General features: G+C 36.2%; 3 protein-coding genes across 6 annotated transcripts in view; 1 reads left to right on the forward strand and 2 right to left on the reverse strand.

The window, feature by feature from the left end:
- Nucleotides 1-158: 158 nt before the first annotated feature.
- LOC107562796 (adhesion G protein-coupled receptor G3-like) lies at nt 159-13,163 on the forward strand. Its single transcript, XM_016247518.1, has 12 exons — nt 159-270; nt 474-528; nt 995-1,082; nt 1,238-1,396; nt 1,529-1,657; nt 1,772-1,820; nt 6,124-6,215; nt 6,345-6,460; nt 6,545-6,816; nt 10,573-10,669; nt 10,765-11,051; nt 12,844-13,163. The coding sequence occupies exons 1-12, from the start codon at nt 189-191 to the stop codon at nt 12,963-12,965; spliced, it is 1,548 nt and encodes a 515-aa protein (XP_016103004.1). The 5' UTR covers nt 159-188; the 3' UTR covers nt 12,966-13,163.
- Nucleotides 13,164-15,715: 2,552 nt separating this feature from the next.
- Nucleotides 15,716-20,196, reverse strand: sinhcafl (SIN3-HDAC complex associated factor, like). Its single transcript, XM_016247519.1, has 6 exons — nt 20,076-20,196; nt 18,729-18,867; nt 18,302-18,401; nt 18,092-18,206; nt 17,452-17,602; nt 15,716-17,359 (listed from the first exon to the last, which is right to left on the reverse strand). Exons 1-6 carry the CDS (start codon nt 20,143-20,145, stop codon nt 17,182-17,184), a joined length of 753 nt encoding a protein of 250 aa, XP_016103005.1. The 5' UTR covers nt 20,146-20,196; the 3' UTR covers nt 15,716-17,181.
- A 2,684-nt stretch (nt 20,197-22,880) lies between these two features.
- dennd5a (DENN/MADD domain containing 5A) overlaps nt 22,881-24,719 on the reverse strand; it is a 69,127-nt gene continuing 67,288 nt past the window's right edge. For all 4 annotated transcript variants that reach the window (XM_016247522.1, XM_016247521.1, XM_016247523.1 and 1 more), the window contains 2 exons: nt 24,257-24,425; nt 22,881-23,374 (listed from right to left, as the gene is read on the reverse strand). In XM_016247522.1, the coding sequence (XP_016103008.1) occupies nt 23,191-23,374; nt 24,257-24,425 (353 nt within the window). In that variant the 3' untranslated portion in view covers nt 22,881-23,190. The remainder of the gene's footprint in view (nt 23,375-24,256; nt 24,426-24,719) is intronic.

Below are 24,719 nucleotides of genomic sequence, written 5' to 3' on the forward strand. Positions count from 1 at the left end.
ATGTCTGGTTTCTTTTCACCGTAACATCACATACGTTTCGTGTTGGTAAGTAGAAAGCTTCCAGTTAAGCGTGTCATGGTTCTTCATGAAGTGATGTTAAAAACTAAGTTAGACAGGAAGCCACAGCGATCACATGAGACCAGCTTGAGTGGCTGACAGTGGCTACACGCACTAGGGGAACCAAGCATATGAAGAGAGAAATGAGAGGCTTGTACTATTTTGTTCTTTGGATATTTCCAATTTTTCCCTCCACAATACAGAATGAAACATGTGAGTATGAATATGCTCTACATTTTTACATTTCTGCTCCGAAATATGAGTATAATCATATAATTTTAACTCGAAAAGAGTGACTGTTGATTATAATCACACTTACTCTGTTGTGACGTATAATATAACAAATTAAAGGGTTGTGATAAAAATGTGGATGCATTACAATACTTTTTACCTCCCATGATATGACTTGTTTGCAGGTGTGCCTTGTTTTATGGTTCCACAAATATGTACGGAGCAAGCTAATATTCCATCGTGAGTTTTGTTATCTTGTTAATCTTGTAACAACCCAGCTAACATATATAGAATATATTCTAAGAACATTTTGCTAACTGCTAACTGACTTGGTGAAAACATTAAGGGAACGTTCCATTTGATCATTTTGCAAACATTATGGGAAAGTTACTTTTAAATGTTATCTGAACCATCTGAAACTAGTAAGTATTAGCAATGTATAAATAACGTTTTGAGAATATTATTAAAGACAAGATAACTTTGAAATGGAAGTTCTGTTAATGTTACTGGAAAAGTCTTGTTCATAACTTTGAGAGAATCTTGTTAGAATGTCAGCCAAAGATCTGAGAACGTTCCCTGTTAGAAGGGAAAAGAAAGACATTTTAAAAAATGTTTTAGATGTCATAAATGTATGATATGGACAGGTTGCTTTGCTGTCAGGTCATATTTTATAATGTTTAGAGGTATACAATGTATTTTTTAACAGGTGTATTGAAGAAGGAATGAGAAATTGCTCATCTAAAGTCCCTAGGATGGGAGTTCCAAATTATTTCTCTAGACCAATTTCCTCAGAGGTAAGGTTCAAGACAGTGGTTACTGTCTGATTGCCTAACAAGACAAAAAAAAAGCCATAAAGCAAGAAATAAAGTTCAAGTGTCAGCAACATAGTCAGCAGTACAGGAAGATCAATTAGGTCATGCGCTGGATTGTGCCTTCACCGTTTTTACAGGAAATAGTTGATACAGAAAGAGGATATAAAATCCACGTCTCTGAAGAAGCATTACAGAGGAGCAGCAATAGACGGGGGGGAAACCATAAGGAAGTGGATTTGATTGTGTCTATTCTCAACGAGACTTTCTTCAGGGTCAGCAGCAGTTTAGACACCAAGGTACATAGAATTATTGTACGTCTGTCCCTCAAAGCCTTGTTTTATGTGATTTTATCTTCTTTGCGCAACATATGCATTTCATAACCTGGTGGTTTCTTCTTCGGACCATTTGTTATTGTGGTGTTGACACAGAAGGGAAATGACTCACATGAGTCAGGCCCAATATTGCATGAGCAAAGTGTGTTGGGAGTTTGGCTTGGTGTGAAAGAAATTCGCAACCTTTCTCAGCCTGTTCAACTCAGATTCATAAACACCAATCAGGTAAAATGCTTTCACATCACACTATAATTGTAAAAACACACTGTGGCCCTTGTGGATTTTTTTTGATGAGTTGCCTATTTTCACTTCTGTAAAAGTGTGCTTTTGTTATTGCAGAGTGAAAATGGAATCTGTGTCTACTGGCATCTTGATAAAAATGGCAAAGGTCAGTATGATTTTCACACCATCAAAAATAAACCTATATATAAACAAATGTACCATCGTCCAGAATGTAGTTAATTCTCAGATGGTGGCATTTGTGTGTGTGTGTGTGTGTGTGTGTGTGTGCGCGCGCGTTTTTGTGACAAATGAGGACAAACATTTCTATAATGACAAAGGAGAAGTTGACTTTCAGGACATTACCCCATGTCCCCACTTTTCAAAATGCTTATAAATCACATAGAATGGAGTGTATTTACAATCTGAAATAGCACAACGTCTCCTGTAAGGGGTAGGTTTAGGGGTAGGGTTGGTGTAGGGCAATAGAATATACGGTCTGTACAGTATAAAAACCATTATGCCTGGGATGTCCCCACTTTTCACAAAAAAGCAAACCTGTGTGTGTGTGTGTGTGTGTGTGTGTTAATTTTTCATTTGAAAGTATTACTGCTATACTCTCAAGAAATAATATTTTCCATCTCGGGCCCAAAGTACCATGATGGATTTAGGCCCTCAATATATGCGTCATGAAATGCAGTTTCAGATTTTTATATAGTGTTTCTCAAGGTTAGTTTATAAAGTTTGCAAAGTTATAAACACTTAATATGGCTTAATGTATTAATTTGATCTTTTAATAGCACCATCTTAATACATTTTAAGCCATATTAAAGTGCCTCTATTATGCCATTTTTAAGGTTCCTAATATTGTTTTGGGAGTTTCCTACAATAGGATTACATGCATGCAAGGTCAAAAAACCCTTTTGTTTTCTCAAAATATGCATTTAATATCACCTCATTTTCCAGTGATTCTCAAACGATTCGTTCAAAGCAGTTCTAAGATTCAGTCTCTCTAAAACCCTCCTTTCCGTGAGCCTACTCTGCTCTGATTGGTCAGTTGGCCCAGTCTGTTGTGATTGGTCTACCGCGTACAAAAAAAACGATGTGTCGGAAAACGTGTCGGAAACGATACGCCCATTGCCATAGTTCCGTATTTTGAACGCTCGATAGAAAATATAAACATCTATTATTTATCATATTTGTGATTCAGTGGAGCCAGCTGGTCCAAATAAAGAGGGTACTGAGCGATCTTTCAAGAGCAAGCGTTTAGTGAATCCCGCATAACTTCCTGAAATTAGAGAAGCAGTGGTCAGTAAAATGACGTGTTTGTGGGGGGGGGGGCCAACGTAGAACATGCCGGCCAACGTAGAACATAGGCGGGAATTATGCAAATGTGTTACCCCGTGACGTGTAGCCGTCACAGAAGTGGGATTCGAATTACTAACGACTTGTTTAGGCTGTAGAAAATCGATTCTTTATTTTGGGAGACAATAACTTTATTTATCGTGCACTTTCGGCTTTACAACTTTGCTGGGCTGTGTTTCTCGATAACGATTGATCTTAGAGCTTAAGAGTGTTTTCTACGAGTCATTTTACAATCGTTCATTTTTGTTTCACGTGCCTTTCCCAAAAATGCACTTAACACAATCGCAGCTGTGCTTTAAGTGCTACTTAAGAGTCGCTATCTGTTTGTCAAGTGCTGAAATGTCAGCTTAGAATGGTTCGTAATTGTAGTAAACGTTTATTGAAATGTTAACCTAATGCTGCGTTCCAGACAACTCGGATATACAGTGGGTAAATGATTTTAGCAAATGGCTGCAATATAACAAAGAATGAAAAATTTAAGGGGGTCTGAATACTTTCCGTACCCACTGTAATATAATATAATATAATATAATATTGTATTATACGTATAATATTATACTTTACACAATAATATATAATATACTTTATATAAAAATTTATATATATATATAAAAATTTATAGTGCAAGTAATTGACAGGTAGATACCCCCCCCCAAATCTTTGAAGTATATTTACTACATTATTTATTTGTCTTTTTTTTTTTTTTGTTCAGTCATTTAATTTAGATGTGTATTTTGATGTTCTATTTTTTTCTGCCCTTTTTAATTGTTTCATTTATAAATTCATTTAAAACAACAACAAAACGAGTAATAAAGTGTACAATAAAGTACAATGAAATCCTTATATTATAATCACATTGCACTTGAATAAAGTTAAAGGTGTAATCTGCCGATTGTCCTGCAGGTGACCGCATAACTCTGTCTTTCTTACGATGCACTTAGGGCTTTACGATTACTCGAGAGCACTCGTAGATCTACGATGATTTTCAAGTGCTACTTAAGTTACGATGCTTTTGGGAAACAGACCGTAACATTAAGATGTCGCACAATCGTTTTTACAAACTTCTTAGGCTTACGAAGCTTTTGGGAAAAACAGCCCTGAAGATTAGCATTAAGAGCGTCTTGTTCTTTTCTTTCATTCATTCTTGAAGGTGAATTTGAGGGAAGAGATGCAGAGGAGGAAGATGAAGAGGAGTGAGGAAGAAGAGGAGCAGAACCTCACTGACTCTGGAGATGAAGAATATTCACCAGAGGAGGAAGAGGATGAGGAAGATTAGCAGAAGAGGATCTGCACTTGAGTTCCTGAAGCCGAAGTCTTCATATGAGGCAGAAATAGATTGTAAACAGTATTTATTTGACTGAGGGGGGATAATAATAACAATAATCATTCACTAATTTATTAATTAAATCCATTCAGGTATGTTTAAAGCTCAGAGTACATTGTCAATTTGGGATGGGCTCCATTTGAATGAGATTTTTTGAATAAAAGAATGAGAAACAAAAAGCAACTATTCAAACTCAGAACTCGTGCATGGACTTCATGAATATAAGAATATAGAAATACAACACAAACAGAATCTAGATACAAAATAAAATGCAAGTGTATAAAGAAGATTAAGAAAAGTTGACAAACGTAGCATGCCATATATTCAGCTTTAAGTCCTAAATATATATATATATTTTTTTTAGAGTTTCTCTGAAATATGAATAACCTGAAATGGACAGCACCTGAGTTAAATATATGAGTGTCACAGCAAAGGGTCTGAATACTTAGGACCATGTGATATTTCAGTCTTTCTTTTTTAATAAATCTGCAAAAATGTCAACAATTCTGTGTTTTTCTGTCAATATGGGGTGCTGTGTGTACATTAATGAGGCAAAAAAATTAACTTAAATGATTTTAGCAAATGGCTGCAATATAACAAAGAATGAAAAATTTAAGGGGGTCTGAATACTTTCCGTACCCACTGTAATATAATATAATATAATATAATATTGTATTATACGTATAATATTATACTTTACACAATAATATATAATATACTTTATATAAAAATTTATATATATATATAAAAATTTATATAGTATATAATATCTATATAGAGACATTATTTCCGGGTCCAATACGTTGCTGGTTTTTGTGCAAGTCAGCAAGTCATTTACAGATTTTTTTCCCCCCAGTCTTTCCTATATTATTTCCTTTATTCATTTTTTTTGTTGTCATTTAATTTAGATGTGTATTTCTATTTTTCTGCCCTTTTTAATGATTTTTCATTTATAAATTCATTTAAAACAACAACAATAAAAAACGAGTAATAAAGTGTACAATAAAGTACAATCAAATCCTTATATTATAATCACATTGCACTTGAATAAAGTTAAAGGTGCAATCTGCCGATTGTCCTGCAGGTGACTGCATAAATCTGTTTTACGATGCACTTAGGGCTTTACGATTATTCCAGAGCACTCGTAGACCTACGATGATTTTCAAGTGCTACTTAAGTTACGATGCTTTTGAGAAACAGACCATAATATTAAGATCGTACGATTGTTTTTACGAACTTCTTTGGCTACATTACACACTGCATGAAAGGCAATACTGGAAATGGCATAATAGGGGCACTTTAAGTGTTTATGGTTTTCTAAAAATTTAAATAAATTTAATTAAATTAAAAAAAGATTGCAAGTGAAGTCACTTGCAGAAGCGAAGGTGTCTGAGAGTGCAAGTGCATGTCCGCAGCCAAACCCTTGGGGTTTTGATAGGAAAGGAAGAACAAGATCATTTTCAACCACTTAATGGTTAAGGTTTTTTTTTTTTGAGCAATGAGGTTACCCAAGTCTGGTTATTCATGGAGTGAAAGTTGTAAGAGCTGTGTTGTTGATGTCAATGATACGAGTGCCAGGATAGATCTGCTGAAATGGTAAACTGGGGGGGGGTTTCACTTGTGCTGGGTGAAGGTGATGTGATAAAAATTTGACCCGTATATTTTGTAACTGTCATAATGAGTGTGAAAAACAATGTCATATACAGTATTACAGTTCTCATTTGAATAGATGTTCTTGCATTGACTTTTTGCTTTAATGAATGCATGCGTGTCTGTTTGTCAGGTAACTGGCGTACTGATGGCTGTAATACTACCATCGACAGTGGAGACTTTGTGTGCAGTTGTAATCATCTGAGCTTTTTTGCAGTGCTCATTGTAAGCACATTTGTCATGTGATTCTCTTCAGTCAACTTTTTCGTTTTAAAATGTTCTCTTTAAAATTAAACTGGGCTGTTTAGCAGTGTTCATTTGAATGTCCTCTTTTGTTCTTAATATTTCTGAAAGAATCCTGAAATTCCTGAAGAGTCCCATATTGTCCTTCTCAACTACATTTCATACATTGGCTCTGCCCTTTCAATAGCATTTACAGCCCTTATGATTGTTATGTTTCTGTGCTTGAGGTAAGTTCATTTTTAAATCAGATTTCCCATAGTTTCAGAATAAGATGTCTGTGGTACAGATATCTCTCACCATCTTCCCCACAGGAAGAAGCAATGTGAGCATTCAGTCATCATTCACATGCAGCTCTCAGGCTCCCTTTTCTTGTTGCACACCTCGTTCTTGTGCAGCGTGTGGTTTTCAGGCCAGAGAGACATTGATTCAGTGTGTCAGGCTCTAGGACTTCTTCTACACTGGTGCCTTTTAGCCACCTTCACTTGGACAGCCATTGAGGGCTTCCACCTGTACCTGCTGCTGGTGCGGGTCTTCAACATCTACATCAAGAGATACTTGCTTAAATTAAGTCTTGTGGGATGGGGTGAGTTCAAATTCACATTTTGGTGTCAACAGTAGCTATACACTATTTCAACATTACTCAGCTAGGGCCCTATGATTGTGGAAAATGTGGATGGAATTGAGAAATCCAGTCTTAAAAATGGAATTTACTGTATAACGTGGAATGTCATGAAATTTTTAATGAATAAATCAAAAGTCGAGCTGTACATTTAATCAAATTACGATGTAAAGTCACTTGCTTAAATTAAGTCTTGTGGGATGGGGTGAGTTCAAATTCACATTTTGGTGTCAACAGTAGCTATATACTATTTCAACATTACTCAGCTAGGGCCCTATGATTGTGGAAAATGTGGATGGAATTGAGAAATCCAGTCTTAAAAATGGAATTTACTGTATAACGTGGAATGTCATGAAATTTTTAATGAATAAATCAAAAGTCAACAGAGCACTAATTCTGAGTATGGGTCACCATACTTGGCCACATGTCACTTCACTTCACTAAATATTAAATTAAACCTCAAAAATACTATTTAAAGATTGAGTTCAGTTGATTAGACAGTAAACCATGCCTTAAAATGGTTTATTATAAGGGGAAGTCGTGGCCTGATGGTTACAGAGTCAGATTCGTAACCCAAAGGTTGCAGGTTCGAGTCTCGTACCGGCAGGGATTGTAGTTTGTAGACTGAGGTGCCCTTGAGCAAGGCACCGAATCCCCCAACTGCTCCCCGGGTGCTGCAGCATAAATGGCTGCCCACTGCTCTGGGTGTGTGTGTTCACTGTGGGTCGCCACACATCACTTTCACTTCACTTAAGAAAATGGAATAATAAAACTGATTTCATCCTGGACTCTCATTCCAAAAAAGACAAACCTTTGCTAGATTTTGTAGGGTTTATTAACGATCATGTCATGCAGTTTTGGTCAGCAAGCCTATTAAAATTTGGTTTGAAGAACTAACTTGGTTTGAAGATCCAAACGTATTGTTTTGAAAAAAATCTTATTCAAGAGCTGAGCCAAAGTGAAAAGTTAAAATTCTAATTTAAATTCAGCATCCAGTCAGGGTATCTTCCAATCATTCTTTTTTTCTTTTTTTTTATTTAATACTGAAAACAGAAAAATAAGAAAACGTCACCTTTTTAGTTTTTCATTTTTCAAAAAAACAAAAATTATTTTTCGTTTTTACGTTCAGGGATAGAAAATTAATAAACAGATTGAATATTGGATCTCTGCATGTGGGCGGGAATTAAACGCCACCTTCCCGCTGATTGGTCAACCAAATATGCCATGACCATGCCATCATCAGTCTGCAACAGAATAATAGTCCTCCCCTGCTACAGTTGTACTGTTTCTTAACATGTTTATTTCAGCTATATTTAATCTCTTTCTCTTCAAACAACCAGGCTAACGAATGGCTTGACACAAACCATCCCGTAGCAGAGCTTTACAAGGCTTACTTCTGTGTAGGCATAAATTCAGCAACCTACGCAAGAATATATTATTTTATGTCATAAATATTAATTTGCTTCATATCTGCACCAACTACCCCCTAACCTACATCTTTGACACATCTCCTGTTTTATTTTGCTGACCAACTATCAAAAATGGTGTAGCAAGGCTGCACGACTTACTAGACAGTGCAGAGCGAATGCATTTTGCACTGTAGTGAAGTGGGTCCCACTTTATATTAAGTGGCCTTAACTACTAGGCACTTACATTTAAATTGATCATTTGGTACAATGCACTTATTGTGTACATACATGTTTTACATTGTACTTCTATTTGAAAAATATCTGCAATTTTTTTGTAATTACGTTTATAATTACACTGTTGACCCATTCCTTACACCTTAACCCACCCTTAAACCTACCCATACCATCAAACCTGTACCTAACCTTCCCCGTTTCCCACCTCAGTAGCAGCAAAAGTGTTTTGCAATACAATATGAACACAATAAGTACATTGTACTGATTTTTTGATGTAAGTACATAGTAGTTAAGGCCACTTAATATAAAGTGGGACCGTGAAGTGTATTATTTTAAGTGTATCGCTTTAAGTGTAAATACGCAGCAGTCATAACTTTTGTTTTAGACAATACTCTGCGTTTATTTAATTAATATTGAGTATTAACTGATATCACACAAAATTGTGTTTTGTTTTCTTTGCCAGCGGAACTTCCAAAGCAAAGTCACAGAACTGCTGTGCGACTAACTCTCAGCATAGCACGCATAGTTGGAGTCTTTTAACGCATCTTTGAGTGAGTGATTCAAAGACAAATAGTAAAGGGCCCTGTCCCAAATCGCACCCTAAACCCTTGCGGTCTTCTTCTGAGTCCACACTTTTGTGACGTAATGCCGCTTTGACTGTCGGGTAGAAATCTGCTGCACAGCTCGCCTCAGTGTGGCCTCGGCAGAAGTGTGCATCGAGGGTGCATAGTTATTTCAGGGTTTTGGTATCTTCTTGTAACTGAGAGTAGTTATATCCTATTTTATAATGGCTATTTAACATTACCCCCAAAATTTAACAATAATAATAAAAAAATAATAATAATAGATTTTACCGTAAACCACACTGATATGAAATAATGTCACATCTTTACATATCTATATCATTTCAAATTCGTCCCTTGTCCAAAGTACAGATAATTGTCTGAAACAAATGTTATGACTGCTATGTATTTACACTTAAATCGATACTGGTCTGCGCTCCACTACAATGCAAAATGCATTCGCTCTGTGCTGTCAGTGAGTCACGCAGCTTTGCCACACAGATTTTGATAGTTGGTCAGCTGAATAAAACAGGAGATATGCCACGGATGTAGGCTAAGGGGTAGTTGTGGGTACAAATGCTTAGTAAATTAATATTTATGAGATAAACAAATATTTCTCAGGTAGGTTGCTGAATTTATGCCTACACAGAAGCCTTGTCTAGGCTCTGCCCCGGTACGGTTTGTGTCAAGCCATTCGTTAGCCTGGTTGTTTGAAAATAAAGAGATGAAATATAGTTCTGTCATGACAACTCTCGGAGGGATTGGCATGGTAATGTACATGACAATGTTAATGTATTTGGTCTTGGTTAGGGTAGTTAGGGAATAGATCTGCTACGCTGCTGCGGCAGAGCAAGTACTGAGACTTGCTACTGCCAATACATCCACAACATGCTGCTGTGCGCTTGTAAGAAATATTGCTGCTGCAAATATAACATACATGAAATAAACCCTATATAGCATACATGAATCACCTCGTAGCAGATCTATACAGGTGGAGCTGGGGAAGGTGGAGGGTTTCTGAAGCAAGCTGCAACTGCTACGGCATACACTAGTCATATATTTGAATGTTGAGCAGCGAGCTCATTGGCTACTGACACAGGAGAGAACCAATCAGCTGTGCCATGTGATAATGATGTCATTAGGTCAGATTGAGTTAGACCTATTGGATTGTGCCATCTAGAGTTTCATGCCAGAACTCTGTATTTGAAATAAATGCACTAAGAATCCATACAAGTGTAGCAGTGGAGGACTATTATTCTGTTGTGCGGAACTGGGAAACATCTAATGACTGCACGATTTAATGTTTGGTTGACCAATCAGCGGGAAGGGGCGTTTAATTCATGTCCACATGCAGAGATTGAATATTCAAGCTGTTTATTTATTTTCTATCCCTGAACGTAAAAACTAAATGCAAATAAATGATGACAATTTTTGGGTGAACTGATCTTTAAATATCATTACATTTAAATGAATCATGTATAAGCATGTTTTATTGTATTAATCTTTTCCTTTAGGTGTACCCACTATTACAGTGATGATATGCGGTGTGACTAAAGTGTATGGCAAATATACATTTTACACAGATAAAGAAGGCTCAACTGTTACACCTCTGTAAGGTCATTCTATTCAAAAATTGCACTGCACTTTTACTTCATCATCTCTCAGGCCTGTAACAGGAGTGTTTTCATTGGCTTCTTCTCATTTAGATGCTGGATAAGCACACAGATAGTGAGCTACATTACTGTGAATGGTTATCTCGGGCTGGTGATGCTCTTTAACATGGTTATGCTGGGGGTGATGCTGGTTAAGATGCGCAAATTAAGATCACGACCTCTTCAGATTAAAGACCATCGGAGGAGGGCATGGAAAGAATGGGTGTCTCTACTCGGGCTCAGCTGTTCTCTGGGAGTGCCCTGGGTCCTGGCTTTCTCCACCCATGGCCCCTTGAGTCTCTCTTCACTCTATGTTTTCAACATTCTCAACAGTTTTCAGAGTAAGAATTTATTACAGTGTTATTTGAAAAAAAAAGCAGGTGTTAATGAGGTACAATCATGCATAACTGTCACTTTCATTAATAGGGTACATATCATGTCCCATCACTTGCAACAAAAAAGTACTTTGGAGTGAAAAATGTTAGATATGTGAGACAAAACTTAGTATAGAATCATGAATATAGTATAGCATTACAACATAATGTTTTAAAAATGTTTAAACATTTATTTACACATTTTGTGCATGTGTGTAATATTTCACACTTTAAAATAAACTTCTACATTTCTGTTTAGCAGTCCCTATATATGACAATGACTTCCTGTCACATCACATCCACATGCCCTCAAAATGTCCAAAACAAGTTGGAAGTTGCTAAAAGCAGGTTGATATGTTGCTAAAAGTTGCTAAATGTGTTGTGACGTCATTACGCCATCACATCATTACTTAACAACACAAAACTGTCACTGTGTAGCATGCACAATGTAGATTAATCGACACAATACAATTTTCTGTGAAACTAAATGTAATTAAATTGGTTAAAAAACACTTTAATATTTTTTATATGAATTTGTACTTGTGTTCAACCCCTTTAGTGTATAAGGTAACTTAAAAAAACCCAATGATGATTACGCAAACTGACTGTCCATCTCAGAAAAAAATATGATTTGAAATGTTCATTTAGATTTGTTCATAAAAGTATTTATTTATAATTTATTTGTGAAAGTAATATAAACAAGATTTCTATGATCAGATTGTTTAATACAGTAATGAATAGTTGAAGTTTACACAATTTTAAACATGAACATTTTAGGTATTTTCTCTTTAACTATTCTAAACAATTACAGTTTTAAGCAGTGTATTGATTAGTATGCTACACTCTAAAAGTCTATAAAAAATAGGGCACAATGTGCTGTGTTTGCGTTCAGCAGATATTCTCCAAAATGGCGCTACAGAGATGCAGAGAGACACAGAGGAGACGAATTGTTGAATAAAGTCGTTATTTTTGTTTTCATCGCGTACAAAGAGTATTCTCGTCGCTTCATAACGTTGGACTAGATGGACTATTCTGACGATGTCTTTCATAATTTTCTGGACCTTGACAGTGTAATTTACTTGGCAGTCAATGGGAGAGTCACAAGCCTCCCGGTTTTCATCCAAAATATCTTAAATTGTGTTCCGAAGACGAACAAAGCTTTTAGGGGTTTGGAACTGCATGGGGGTAAGTTATTAATGACAACATTTTCATTTTGTGGTGGAGTATCCCTTTAAGTTAGTAACACTGCTCAAAACATCACACACTGGCGGCATCTGCTGTGTAAGTGCAACCAAAACTCAGACCAAATAGTCATAATGACACCTTTTACAGAACAATTGCAAATGTTTTCATTAAAGTGTAAACTAGATGTACTCTACAAATAATTAATCTGACTCGAGATCCGTTTAAACCAGCAGACACTGAAAAGATTCACAATGTTTCTGCCAGTCCACTTACAGACGTCCAGGACAATCGTTTGTTAGCTACTTAGTTTTAGAGCGTGGTCTACACTAAAATTAATTCCCTTTCCTTTACAACTAAAATATGATAATTAAGCATGTCCTTTGACTGACCATTTGTTCAAAAATAAAAATGTTGACGTCATTTTTTTATTAATAATTTCAATGCATATTTGAAACCTCTTGCATGAAGTGCCAGTTGTTTATTTATTTGATTTGGGTTTTTGGCCCTAAATTGGCAATGTGAAGCAGAAGCTCCTGTATTCTCTGACATTAATACTGTCCATTTCATCCTCTAGGTGTCTTTATTTTCGTGTGGTATTTGACTCTCACATGTCAAGCACGGAAAGAGGAACACAGCTCATCAAAAGGCACCATTCAGGTCAGCTTCAACAGTAATGGATATGTGAATGCAAGATAACCAACAGCTGTTCGTCACATCACCCAGTGGAGCTTGAAGGTGGACCCTCTACTCTACATCAAAAATTCACTCTAGTTCTTTTTATTATTATTTTACACATTTGGGGTCTGCAGAGCCCGGGGGACCACAAGGGGGCGCTAAAGGGAATCTGGATATAGTATATTTATTTCTAAATGTGTTGATCTATCACTTGCAATTATATTGTGTTTTACATTTTTGTAATTTGGGTTTTTGGCCCTAAATTGGCAATGTGAAGCAGAAGCTCCTGTATTCTCTGACATTAATACTGTCCATTTCATCCTCTAGGTGTCTTTATTTTCGTGTGGTATTTGACTCTCACATGTCAAGCACGGAAAGAGGAACACAGCTCATCAAAAGGCACCATTCAGGTCAGCTTCAACAGTAATGGATATGTGAATGCAAGATAACCAACAGCTGTTCGTCACATCACCCAGTGGAGCTTGAAGGTGGACCCTCTACTCTACATCAAAAATTCACTCTAGTTCTTTTTATTATTATTTTACACATTTGGGGTCTGCAGAGCCCGGGGGACCACAAGGGGGCGCTAAAGGGAATCTGGATATAGTATATTTATTTCTAAATGTGTTGATCTATCACTTGCAATTATATTGTGTTTTACATTTTTTCACTGACTCTATCAACTTCCTACTGGCAGTTATGACACTGCTCTGTGTAAAGCACATTGTGAAAAATGCTATAAAATAAATCCTAAATTGTTATAACACTGGGTGGAAAAAATCATATTCATCATCATTCATCATATTTGGGGGTTTTTGCTGTTAAATGAAAGCCTCTGTCTAATTAAAGTACAACTTTAATGAGAGCGTCTATGTGCATTCAGAGATGCAATTTTGGCACCACCTAGGGTTCAGAAAACAATTCATAATAGTTAATGTCCTTATCAGAAGAATAAAATACATTTTTTTTCTTTCTCTAATTTTCCAAATTTTTTTTACCCCAATTTAAAAAAAACAACCTTGTACTAAAAACAGTTTACACAATTTTAAACATGAACATTTTAGGTATTTTCTCTTTAACTATTCTAAACAATTACAGTTTTAAGCAGTGTATTGATTAGTATGCTACACTCTAAAAGTCTATAAAAAATAGGGCACAATGTGCTGTGTTTGCGTTCAGCAGATATTCTCCAAAATGGCGCTACAGAGATGCAGAGAGACACAGAGGAGACGAATTGTTGAATAAAGTCGTTATTTTTGTTTTCATCGCGTACAAAGAGTATTCTCGTCGCTTCATAACGTTGGACTAGATGGACTATTCTGACGATGTCTTTCATAATTTTCTGGACCTTGACAGTGTAATTTACTTGGCAGTCAATGGGAGAGTCACAAGCCTCCCGGTTTTCATCCAAAATATCTTAAATTGTGTTCCGAAGACGAACAAAGCTTTTAGGGGTTTGGAACGGCATGGGGGTAAGTGATTAATGACAACATTTTCATTTTGTGGTGGAGTATCCCTTTAAGTTAGTAACACTGCTCAAAACATCACACACTGGCGGCATCTGCTGTGTAAGTGCAACCAAAACTCAGACCAAATAGTCATAATGACACCTTTTACAGAACAATTGCAAATGTTTTCATTAAAGTGTAAACTAGATGTACTCTACAAATAATTAATCTGACTCGAGATCCGTTTAAACCAGCAGACACTGAAAAGATTCACAATGTTTCTGCCAGTCCACTTACAGACGTCCAGGACAATCGTTTGTTAGCTACTTAGTTTTAGAGCGTGGTCTACACTAAAATTAATTCCCTTTCCTTTACAACTAAAATATGATAATTAAGCATGTCCTTTGACTGACCATTTGTTCAAAAATAAAAATGTTGACGTCATTTTTTTATTAATAATTTCAATGCATATTTGAAACCTCTTGCATGAAGTGCCAGTTGTTTATTTATTTGATTTGGGTTTTTGGCCCTAAATTGGCAATGTGAAGCAGAAGCTCCTGTATTCTCTGACATTAATACTGTCCATTTCATCCTCTAGGTGTCTTTATTTTCGTGTGGTATTTGACTCTCACATGTCAAGCACGGAAAGAGGAACACAGCTCATCAAAAGGCACCATTCAGGTCAGCTTCAACAGTAATGGATATGTGAATGCAAGATAACCAACAGCTGTTCGTCACATCACCCAGTGGAGCTTGAAGGTGGACCCTCTACTCTACATCAAAAATTCACTCTAGTTCTTTTTATTATTATTTTACACATTTGGGGTCTGCAGAGCCCGGGGGACCACAAGGGGGCGCTAAAGGGAATCTGGATATAGTATATTTATTTCTAAATGTGTTGATCTATCACTTGCAATTATATTGTGTTTTACATTTTTGTAAACTCTATCAACTTCCTACTGGCAGTTATGACACTGCTCTGTGTAAAGCACATTGTGAAAAATGCTATAAAATAAATCCTAAATTGTTATAACACTGGGTGGAAAAAATCATATTCATCATCATTCATCATATTTGGGGGTTTTTGCTGTTAAATGAAAGCCTCTGTCTAATTAAAGTACAACTTTAATGAGAGCGTCTATGTGCATTCAGAGATGCAATTTTGGCACCACCTAGGGTTCAGAAAACACAATTCATAATAGTTAATGTCCTTATCAGAAGAATAAAATACATTTTTTTTCTTTCTCTAATTTTCCAAAAATTTTTTACCCCAATTTAAAAAAAACAACCTTGTACTAAAAACACTGACAAACAAGACAAACATTTACTTTAAAAAATTTTATGAAAATACCAATGTGAGGAAAATTGAGATACAAAATTTTATCAATGGTAATATTATAAAAAGTATAAAAGAAAGTGCACAAAAACTTCTTTACAGCATTAATTGTACAGACAGCTTTGAATAAATAGCATAAGTTAAAAATGACAAATTAACTTAATGAAATGATCAGCTAAATCTCTGACTGAGAATGTGCCACACTAATAACTAAAAACATTTTTTCCCTGAAATTTATCAACATCTTGTATTTGCTCTCATGCATTTTAAGAAGAGCTTGAAGTCAACAGTAATGCTGACGCAAAGAATTGCTGGTGAATAAAAACAAACATTCATTCAAATAATACACCGAAATCTTGAACCTCCAAATCCAATTGCAAACTCCATGTAATATTGCTAAACTTTTTTTCCCTCAAAAAAGGCAATTCTGTCATATTTCAATTAATCCAAACAGCAAAGAAAGAAAAAAAACATGCAAAAGGCTGCAGTCAATACATCAAGGCTGAAAGACCTTGATTATTGACTGCATCATCTTTGATTACCTTTAGTGTACAATATAGAAAAATGTGGTTAAAAAAAAAACAGTGTAAAGCCAGGTCGGAAATTCATCAATCAGTAAGAGCTTACTTTCAGTATTATAACACTCATACAACAACAATAAAATAAAATACTAACACCACCAACAGCCACAAAACTGATTATGCATGCTTTCATATGTCATTATGTAAATTATAACCATTTAAATACTCTTGAGATCATGTGTTTTTGCATCTTGGTTTTAAAAAGATTTACAAACCCGTAACCATTTTTTAAATACTGAGCAACAGCTTTATGCCAAACCAGAAAGAAAAAGAGATTTTACAAGCACATGTCCATATTATAGACCACAGCTGAGGTGAATACACATTGTGATTATTCTGCTCAAGAATCCTAGTCAGAAAATGCATGTGTGTGATATAACAGACCACAGTTGAACTTGAATCAGAGCAGAAGACTGCAAGGCTGAGTAAAATATTATATTTGTTTAAAAGTACACCCATCTCATTAATGCCTTGGCTATAATGTTAGATACAGAACTTTACATTATTCATCTGTAACCCGTCAAACTAAATGCCAAATAGAAGTCTTTTGGTGCACTCGTATGGAAAATAAAATTTACAAAACACTGGTAACTCCAAAGAAATTTCAGTAATAATAAAAAATGGATTACATTTAATTTCCTAACTCAGACCTATAAATGTGTCCTAATGCCCAAATTTCTCATTTTCTGTTATATATAAAAAAAAATAGGTACAAAACTTACATTTTACAAAAGAGTCATAAAAAATACAAAAGCAAGGGGAAAACTGAACTCATACACTGTAATCTAACAAAGGGAAAATACCAGAGTCTACCACTGGAGACAAAGCTATGAGGGCCTCAACGAGACAGTTTGGAGGGTGTTTTAGTTGGATCACCATGCCTCCTTCATGTCCTCTGGAAGAGGGGAAGGATGCGTTTGTGAGATCTGAGAGTCCGGGGAGGATGCCAGAGCTGGGCGCTTCTTGTTACAGCAGGGCTTGAAGAGACGAGGATCGATGATCACCTCACCGAAACGCCCCTTGTAGACGATCCCACAGCACACCTTTTGCCTGAGGCATATTAAGTACAGTGTTATTTATTTATCAGCTCAACAACTAGCAGGTAACTCTTAATTTAGCATTAGTAAAAAGGAAAGGAATACCTCTTCCAGTAGGACAGGTCGAGAAAGGAGAACCCCGATGGGTTTGGACGCCTCTGCTTGGTCTCGATGTCTGACCCGTCGTCAGACTGATTACTGTGGCTGGGAGACTGAGAGGGAGACATACTGGATGTGGTGCTGTGGGCATCCGAATCTGTAAAAGACATGACAGCAAACATTAACATGCTATCTGCAAAAACTGTAAAATGTATTTTTTCCACTTCCATTATTTTACTGTAAAATTACAGGAAAGACTTCAGGTTTTCACTGAGTATTATGGAACTTACCATTAACTAATTAACAGGTTTTTAACCATAGCATTGTTACAGTCTGTCTGTGTTTTTGTCTTTTTTTTTACTATTATTTTAGTACTTCATACTAAAGTAACCGAAAATGAGCTGCAACTGAAAAATAAAATATAAAACCAATAAAAATACAAAACATATGTATGTGCGTATACATACATTTCTATTTTATATTTCGTTTGCAGCTCATTTTCGTTTAGTTTAAAACAAAGTACTAAAATAATTCAAATGTAAAGAAAATGAATAAAACAAAATGACAAAAACACCCAATAAAATTACTAAAACGTTCATTTTAAAGTGCACACGCGGTGTTAAAAAATATTTCACGTGAAACTCACTTTGTCTTTTGAATTTATGAAGCTTTTTCAGTTTATTTTTCTTCTTTCCATCAATATTTTTAACTTTCTTGGGTTTGGTCAGCTTGAAGCCAGGTCCTGCCCTTGCATCCACCACCTTAGGGGAAAACAATAAATAAAACCGTATATTATTCTCACATTGGCTGTAAGGAAATGGATAATCCTATTAAAAACAACATAATGGTATCTTACATGGTTCCAGTTTTTCTTTGAGCCCTGTGGTAATTTCTTCCAGCGTTTTACCAGCAGCACACAAGCATTGCAGATGTCTCCAACCCGATCCTCTGACAGCCTATCAATTAGATCACAATATGTGCTTTAGCCGGGACCGATTACTCAGATTAAGGAATAAAAATGTAATATTTCACTGGAATTTGATTACCCATTATTAAATAATTTTCCTCTTTTTTTTTTGGGAACCAATTTTAATGGGATTATTCGGTATGATATTATTTGATTCTAAGAGGATTCTCAGTTGATCTCATTAGGACCAGCTCCAAATTTGGACAGAAATTCCACTAGCATTCCTTATGGAATACAAGCGGCATCAAGGGAAAACTAGCATTCCTTGTGGAATTTTTGGAATACAAGCGGCATCAAGGGAAAACACAACACTTACCCGAAGCAGAGTCTGAAGTTTTCCTCGTATCTGCTGCTGTCCGTGAACCGAGAACTGGACGACTTGGTTTTGCAAATACAACAACCTTCGTTGCTGCGGTAAATCTTGGATTTATGGAAGCCGAACATCTTGACGGGCTCTGGACATGAATGGAGAGCGTCATTAAAACGAAGATCTCCAGCACGGTCGAAGGGGGCGGTCACAGGAATTCATTTCTTGCACTCTTTCCATTAATGTTGCAGAAGTAACGCAAAAACCGCAGAATCACAAGCGAGCGTCTGGAACCGTGCGGCGCGTCTAAATCCGTCGCGTCTGCTGCAATGACCTACTTTTGATGTTTGACAAAAGCCTTTGCTGCAGCCACCTTGAACACACGATCTTAGACTTGCAAGAGAAAAATGAACAGCAGCGTGTGCTTACTGAAATACTTTTGGAAAATCCTAAAACAAATTATAACAACGGATTTTGAACAGGGATTTCATCTGTCCTAGTGGATAATTCCTTTTTCTTCTTCTAGTTTTCGAATCTTATTTGATTCTTGAATTATTTACAATCGGTTGCATTCGGTTCAAACCACGATAAGAATTCCTTTCGGAATTTTGACCAGAGGTGATGCTGTCACAGCAGAAGCCGTTGAGAAATCGAAAGTGCAATTAAACGGGCGCCTCTTCTTAGAGTTTAAGACACGGAAAAGCCTAAACGCATATTTGGAAGACAAATATTAAGGTAATAATACTTTTAAAAACGCCTCTCAGCCGATATGCGTTACGCACAACATAACGCACACCGCGCGCTTGACGCATCGCTGCAAACCACATCAAACACGCCACGAGCCACTCATTCACGAAGACTCCGTACATTACAAAATAATTACTCCGTCTTATTTGACACACAGTGTGTTCTGGTTTATTATTATAATTTTTTTGTATTAGTTCATTCGCAGCACGTTTGCGTCCATGGAAACCAAAAGAAAAAGCGGAGAACTGTCGTAAATTAACATTTGCGTGGGTTCTCCGATCAAATGTTCGGCGAAGTTGCTTCTAAACCACACATGAATGATATTTCAGTTCAAATACGGGTCGAACGCTACCGTCTAAACTTCCACACAGTGCGAGAGCGCCAAAACGCGCGTCCCATTAACAATAACAGCTAGCCCGTTAGCACGCGACCATGCCACGCTCCACATCCAAGCGCGCAAAGCCCCATTGTTGATGTAAATAGCCGAGCTGTAAAACCACTAACTCCGCACATACAACATGTTACACGCTCCAAGACTGACAAGTACGTACAATTAAAACGAAGTGCTACATTCGAACTGTTAGTTCGTAACAATAACAAAGGACTTACCGTCAGAAACTTTGAATTCCGTCCGTTTTACTCGTCTGCACTGCGCATGCCTTACTACGGCCACACACATACACAGATGAATGGTGGGGGCGGGGCCTGCGTACAAACATTGAGTGAAGGGGTTTGTCGGAGGAAGACCATATAAGGAGTGTAGACGCCGAGTTAAACATTATTTCAGCCAATCACTGCACTCCGCTCTTTTGCCATTTAAGAATGTTGCATCCGGGGAAGTACAGAAGCGTCCCGTCCAGTAGCCCCTCGCTGCAGAACAACAAGATCCAGGGGGCGTGGTTGGATCCATTTAGGGGGTGGAGAGTGAGACGGTAGATGGTCTAGATCCAACCACGCCCCCTGGATCTTGTGTTCTGCAGCGAGGACCATCTCGTCCCGCATGTATTGTTCTTCTTGTTCTGGTTTGAATGTGAGTGAATGGACTCATTTCCCCACAATATTGTCGCTCGAATGCTTGAAATACGCTACTGTATCTTTTATATTAGCTTATATTTTATGATATTTAATGATCGAACACGCCTAAATGTGATGTTGCTGAAAATGTTCTTTTATTATGATCGAGTCGCAGTCGCCTTTTTGTAAGCGGTATTAATATACTGTATATTCAGTTAAATAATACACTTTCTATATGCGATATTAGTCTTAAAATGGGTACTTAACACATAAAATGTGCACGAACTTTGAACCTCATTCTTATTTTTAAAAATATGTTTTTAATTCCACATTGCTACAGTTCAAGTTGCTGACATTTCTAATTTACAGAAAGTAATGCGTTTAAGGTCCAGCAATAAGAGATCTGAAAAGTATATGAATATTTAAGTCTATTTAGTTTGCACCCAATTTTTCCTTATTTTCAGCCCCCTTTTTGCATTCACTCGTTCCTTTTAAAACGGTGTTATTACATACATTTTTATAATATATATATATATATATATATATATATATATATATATATATATATATAATCTCTTAATATGGCTATTAAACAATAAAGCTTGATGCATAATAGGAGCAAAATGCTGTTTAAACTAGTCATTAGACATGCAAGTATTTAATTTAAAACACTCAAATAAATGTAACTGATTGCGCTGCAAAAAAAACACACTTTTCAAACAGATTTTGCTCTTGAAAGTCGAGACTTCATAATCATATTGAATTGCCACCTTTAATACATTTTATACACTGTACACGGTTGTTCAATATTTAACACTACATTACACTGCGTTGTCTATAAATGTATCAAGAGATAAAACACAAGAAAAAATAACTCCCAGAATGCTCATGCCAGCTGTGTTTGGACAGGTACCAGAATAGTCGTGATGAAATTGGCACATGAATATCAGCCTTTAATGTGCTTCTCCCAGTTATGTCCTACAAATTATGTTACACTCTAAAACCGGTGAATGATATTTCATCAATATTCAATAACAATGTTTTGGAGCTGTAAATATTGCATAGCAGAAACAGAGGGGATGCTGGGGTTTAACTAAGGAGAGAGACACACACACAGCAACTGTGCTGCAATTTAATTCTACTTCAGATGGCATTGTAGTTGGCCACAGTCGAGACCTGAGGGCTGAAGAGATGGGGAATGTTACGGTACTTTGAAAGGATTAGGTGAAACGTTAATGTTATCCTTTCTGCATTGATTGTTTTTCGTTTTTACAGTCCATCTCGTGAAATATGCTTGAGCATCACTTTCATTTGATTTTAGGGGATCACAATAAGCTCAAGAAGACAGTTCGCCCATTTCCTGTGTGGAAAGCAAAAGGAGATATTTAGACAAAGGTCCAAGCTGCTCTTTTCCCATTTATTGAACGAAGACAGGACAAGAAACATTTGTGGCCGCCATTCATATATGGGGAAGAACAAAAAAAAGAGAAAAAAGTTTGGAATGGCATGAGGATGAGTAAATGATAAGTTTGGAATAATTACATTTTTAACGTACATTTGAACATTATTACTTCAGTGTCATATGATCCTTCAGAAATCTTTCTAGTATGCTGATTTAGTGCTCAGTTATTATCAAGTATTATTAGTGCTCAATTATTAAAAATGGTTCTTATTATCTATGTTGGAAACATTCTTGCTGCTTTTATGATTTTATGATGAATAGAAAGTTCAAAAGAACAGCATTTATCTGAAATAGATTATTTTGTAACATAAATGTCTTTACAGTCACTTTTGATCAATTTAATGCATATGTGCTGAATAAAATTATATATATATATATATATATATATAAATCAATAATTGATAAATGAGCAAAACATTTGCATATTAGAATTTCTGAAGGATCATGTGACACTGACTGAAAACTGAAGTAATGACTGCTGCTGAAAATTCAGCTTTGAACAGGAATAAATTATCATTTTTATTATCATTTTTTAATATATTCAATTAGCCTTGATGAGCATAAGAGATCTCTTTAAAAAAAAATCTTAATTAGTTTAAACTTTTGAACGGTAGTGTAATTTTTGGGTGAACTGTCCCTTTAAACTGATTTGCATTTAGAGGGAAATGACACAAGTCCCTGGCATTGTCACAAAAAATAGCCTTTTTCCATTTTTCTCATCTTTCCTATCTTTTTTTTTTTTTAAGCAAAAATATGAATTCCCCACAAGTTGTACTTATAAAGCATACTTCTAAATCATTTGCTTCGAACTCTGCATTGTGACAGTATGGATTAGATTAGAGCAACAGAGCAAGCAACATGACACATATCAAAATAACACTGTTCTTCTTTGAAAATATAATAACAGCTTTTCTTACATGTTTTCCTTTTAAATATAGCCATTGTCAGCAGTCCACAACAACAACAACGAAAAATATTGAGCTTTTAATAAAACGGTATAGCACAGGTGGGGGTTTTCACCTTTTGTGAAAAGTATGGATCAAAATAATAGACATATTTGAATGTCAGTAACGTTGTTGATAAAAATAATGACACGTCTGAAAAGGCTCATTGCACTTAATATATGGCAAACATGACAGTAGTTTTAACGCAAGCCAGGTTTAGTCCTTTTGTTCAAGTCTCTCCATATAAAAAAAAGTTAGTCCATGGTCCCGCTGATCTGTGTGTTAGTTCTACATTCAGACGGCATTATATCCCGATCCCTTTGACGAGAGAGGCCTCCAGAGTGATATTGAATTCCTGCAGAGTCTGTAGCACTCGAATCAGAGAGTTCACCAGAGAATGGTCCTTTAAGAGCGCCATGTCCTCGTACATCTGTGCTGTGATTGGACACTCGGCAAGAAGTGCGATCCAGTGGTGCAGCAGGTGATCTCTGCAAGCAGAAAGACAAGATGGGTGTCAACATATGTGACCCTGGACCACAAAACCAGTCTTAAGTCGCTTGGGTATATTTTGAGCAATAGCCAAAAAAACATTGTATGGGTCAAAATGATCGATGTTTCTTTTATGCCAAAAATCATTAGGATATTAAGTAAAGATCATGTTCCATGAAGATATTTTGTAAATGTCCTATTGTAAATATATCAAAACTTAATTTTTGATTAGTAATATGCATTGCTAAGAACTTCATTTGGACAACTTTAAAGGCGATTTTCTCAGTATTTTGATTTGTTTGCACCCTCAGATTCCAGATTTTCAAATAGTTGTATCTCGGTCAAATATTGTCCTATCCTAACAGCCCTTACATCAATGGAAAGCTTATTTATTCATGATGTATAGATCTCAATTTTAAAAAATTGACCCTTATGACTGGTTTTGTTGTCCATGGTCACATATGTGACCGATCGATATGACAAAAGAGTAAAAAAAATAAAAATAAAAGATTCTCCAATGCATCACGATTCTCTTTTCAATAATTTAGAAAAAATCAGATTCAGTTTTGAGGTTAGTTTTTTCCATATATATATACACGATGGAATTGTGCACTAGAGACAATCATATTCTGCTTACTGCCATTTACACACAAACAAACAAACAAAACCATCAAATAAGTATATAAAATTGCGTAAGGATTCATGTTTGAAGCGAAACACAAGGGCAATTGTGTTCAAGTCAGTAAACTCATTAATTAATAAGAAAAATGTAGATCAAGGATCATTTTAGAATCGGATTGTGATTTCTAGAGATCCCCAAAAATGTTGGTTCTCAAACCTCAATTCAAATAGCCAACAGTTCAATGTAAATAATGACCAACCTGGCTCCGAGACACACAAGCATCTGAAACTTCCCGTCTTTGCCAATGTTTCTGGGTGTGCTGTTGATGGCGCGCATGAAATGACAGAAATGGCGCACTCTCATCTGCCAGTTCTCATCCTGGGTCATCTGACTCTGTTCTGTACTCTCAAAGCAGACCTGCGCTTTTTCTGTGGAATAGATATGAGAGGATTTAGAAAAATGGGCAACATTTTAAGGTATCATGCATGTTCCTGAAAAGATTTAGGTTTGAACAAACCCCTAGTCTCCACTTCAAACTACGAACTGTCCATAGTTTTTGCACTAATCGTCTGATGCACTTTCTCAGTGTACTAAGATTAAATCTGATTGGCTGTTTTTACAAAACCTCTGAGAGTAAGGGCACACAGGTGTTTTTAATCAGTCTGGAGCCCTTTTGAAAATACACTTCGAAATACACACGTCTGATGCACTTTCTCAGTGTA

This window comes from Sinocyclocheilus grahami, unplaced genomic scaffold (genome assembly GCF_001515645.1).
Source record: "Sinocyclocheilus grahami isolate Dianchi unplaced genomic scaffold, SAMN03320097.WGS_v1.1 scaffold840.1, whole genome shotgun sequence".
Classification (NCBI taxonomy): Eukaryota; Metazoa; Chordata; class Actinopteri; order Cypriniformes; family Cyprinidae; genus Sinocyclocheilus; species Sinocyclocheilus grahami.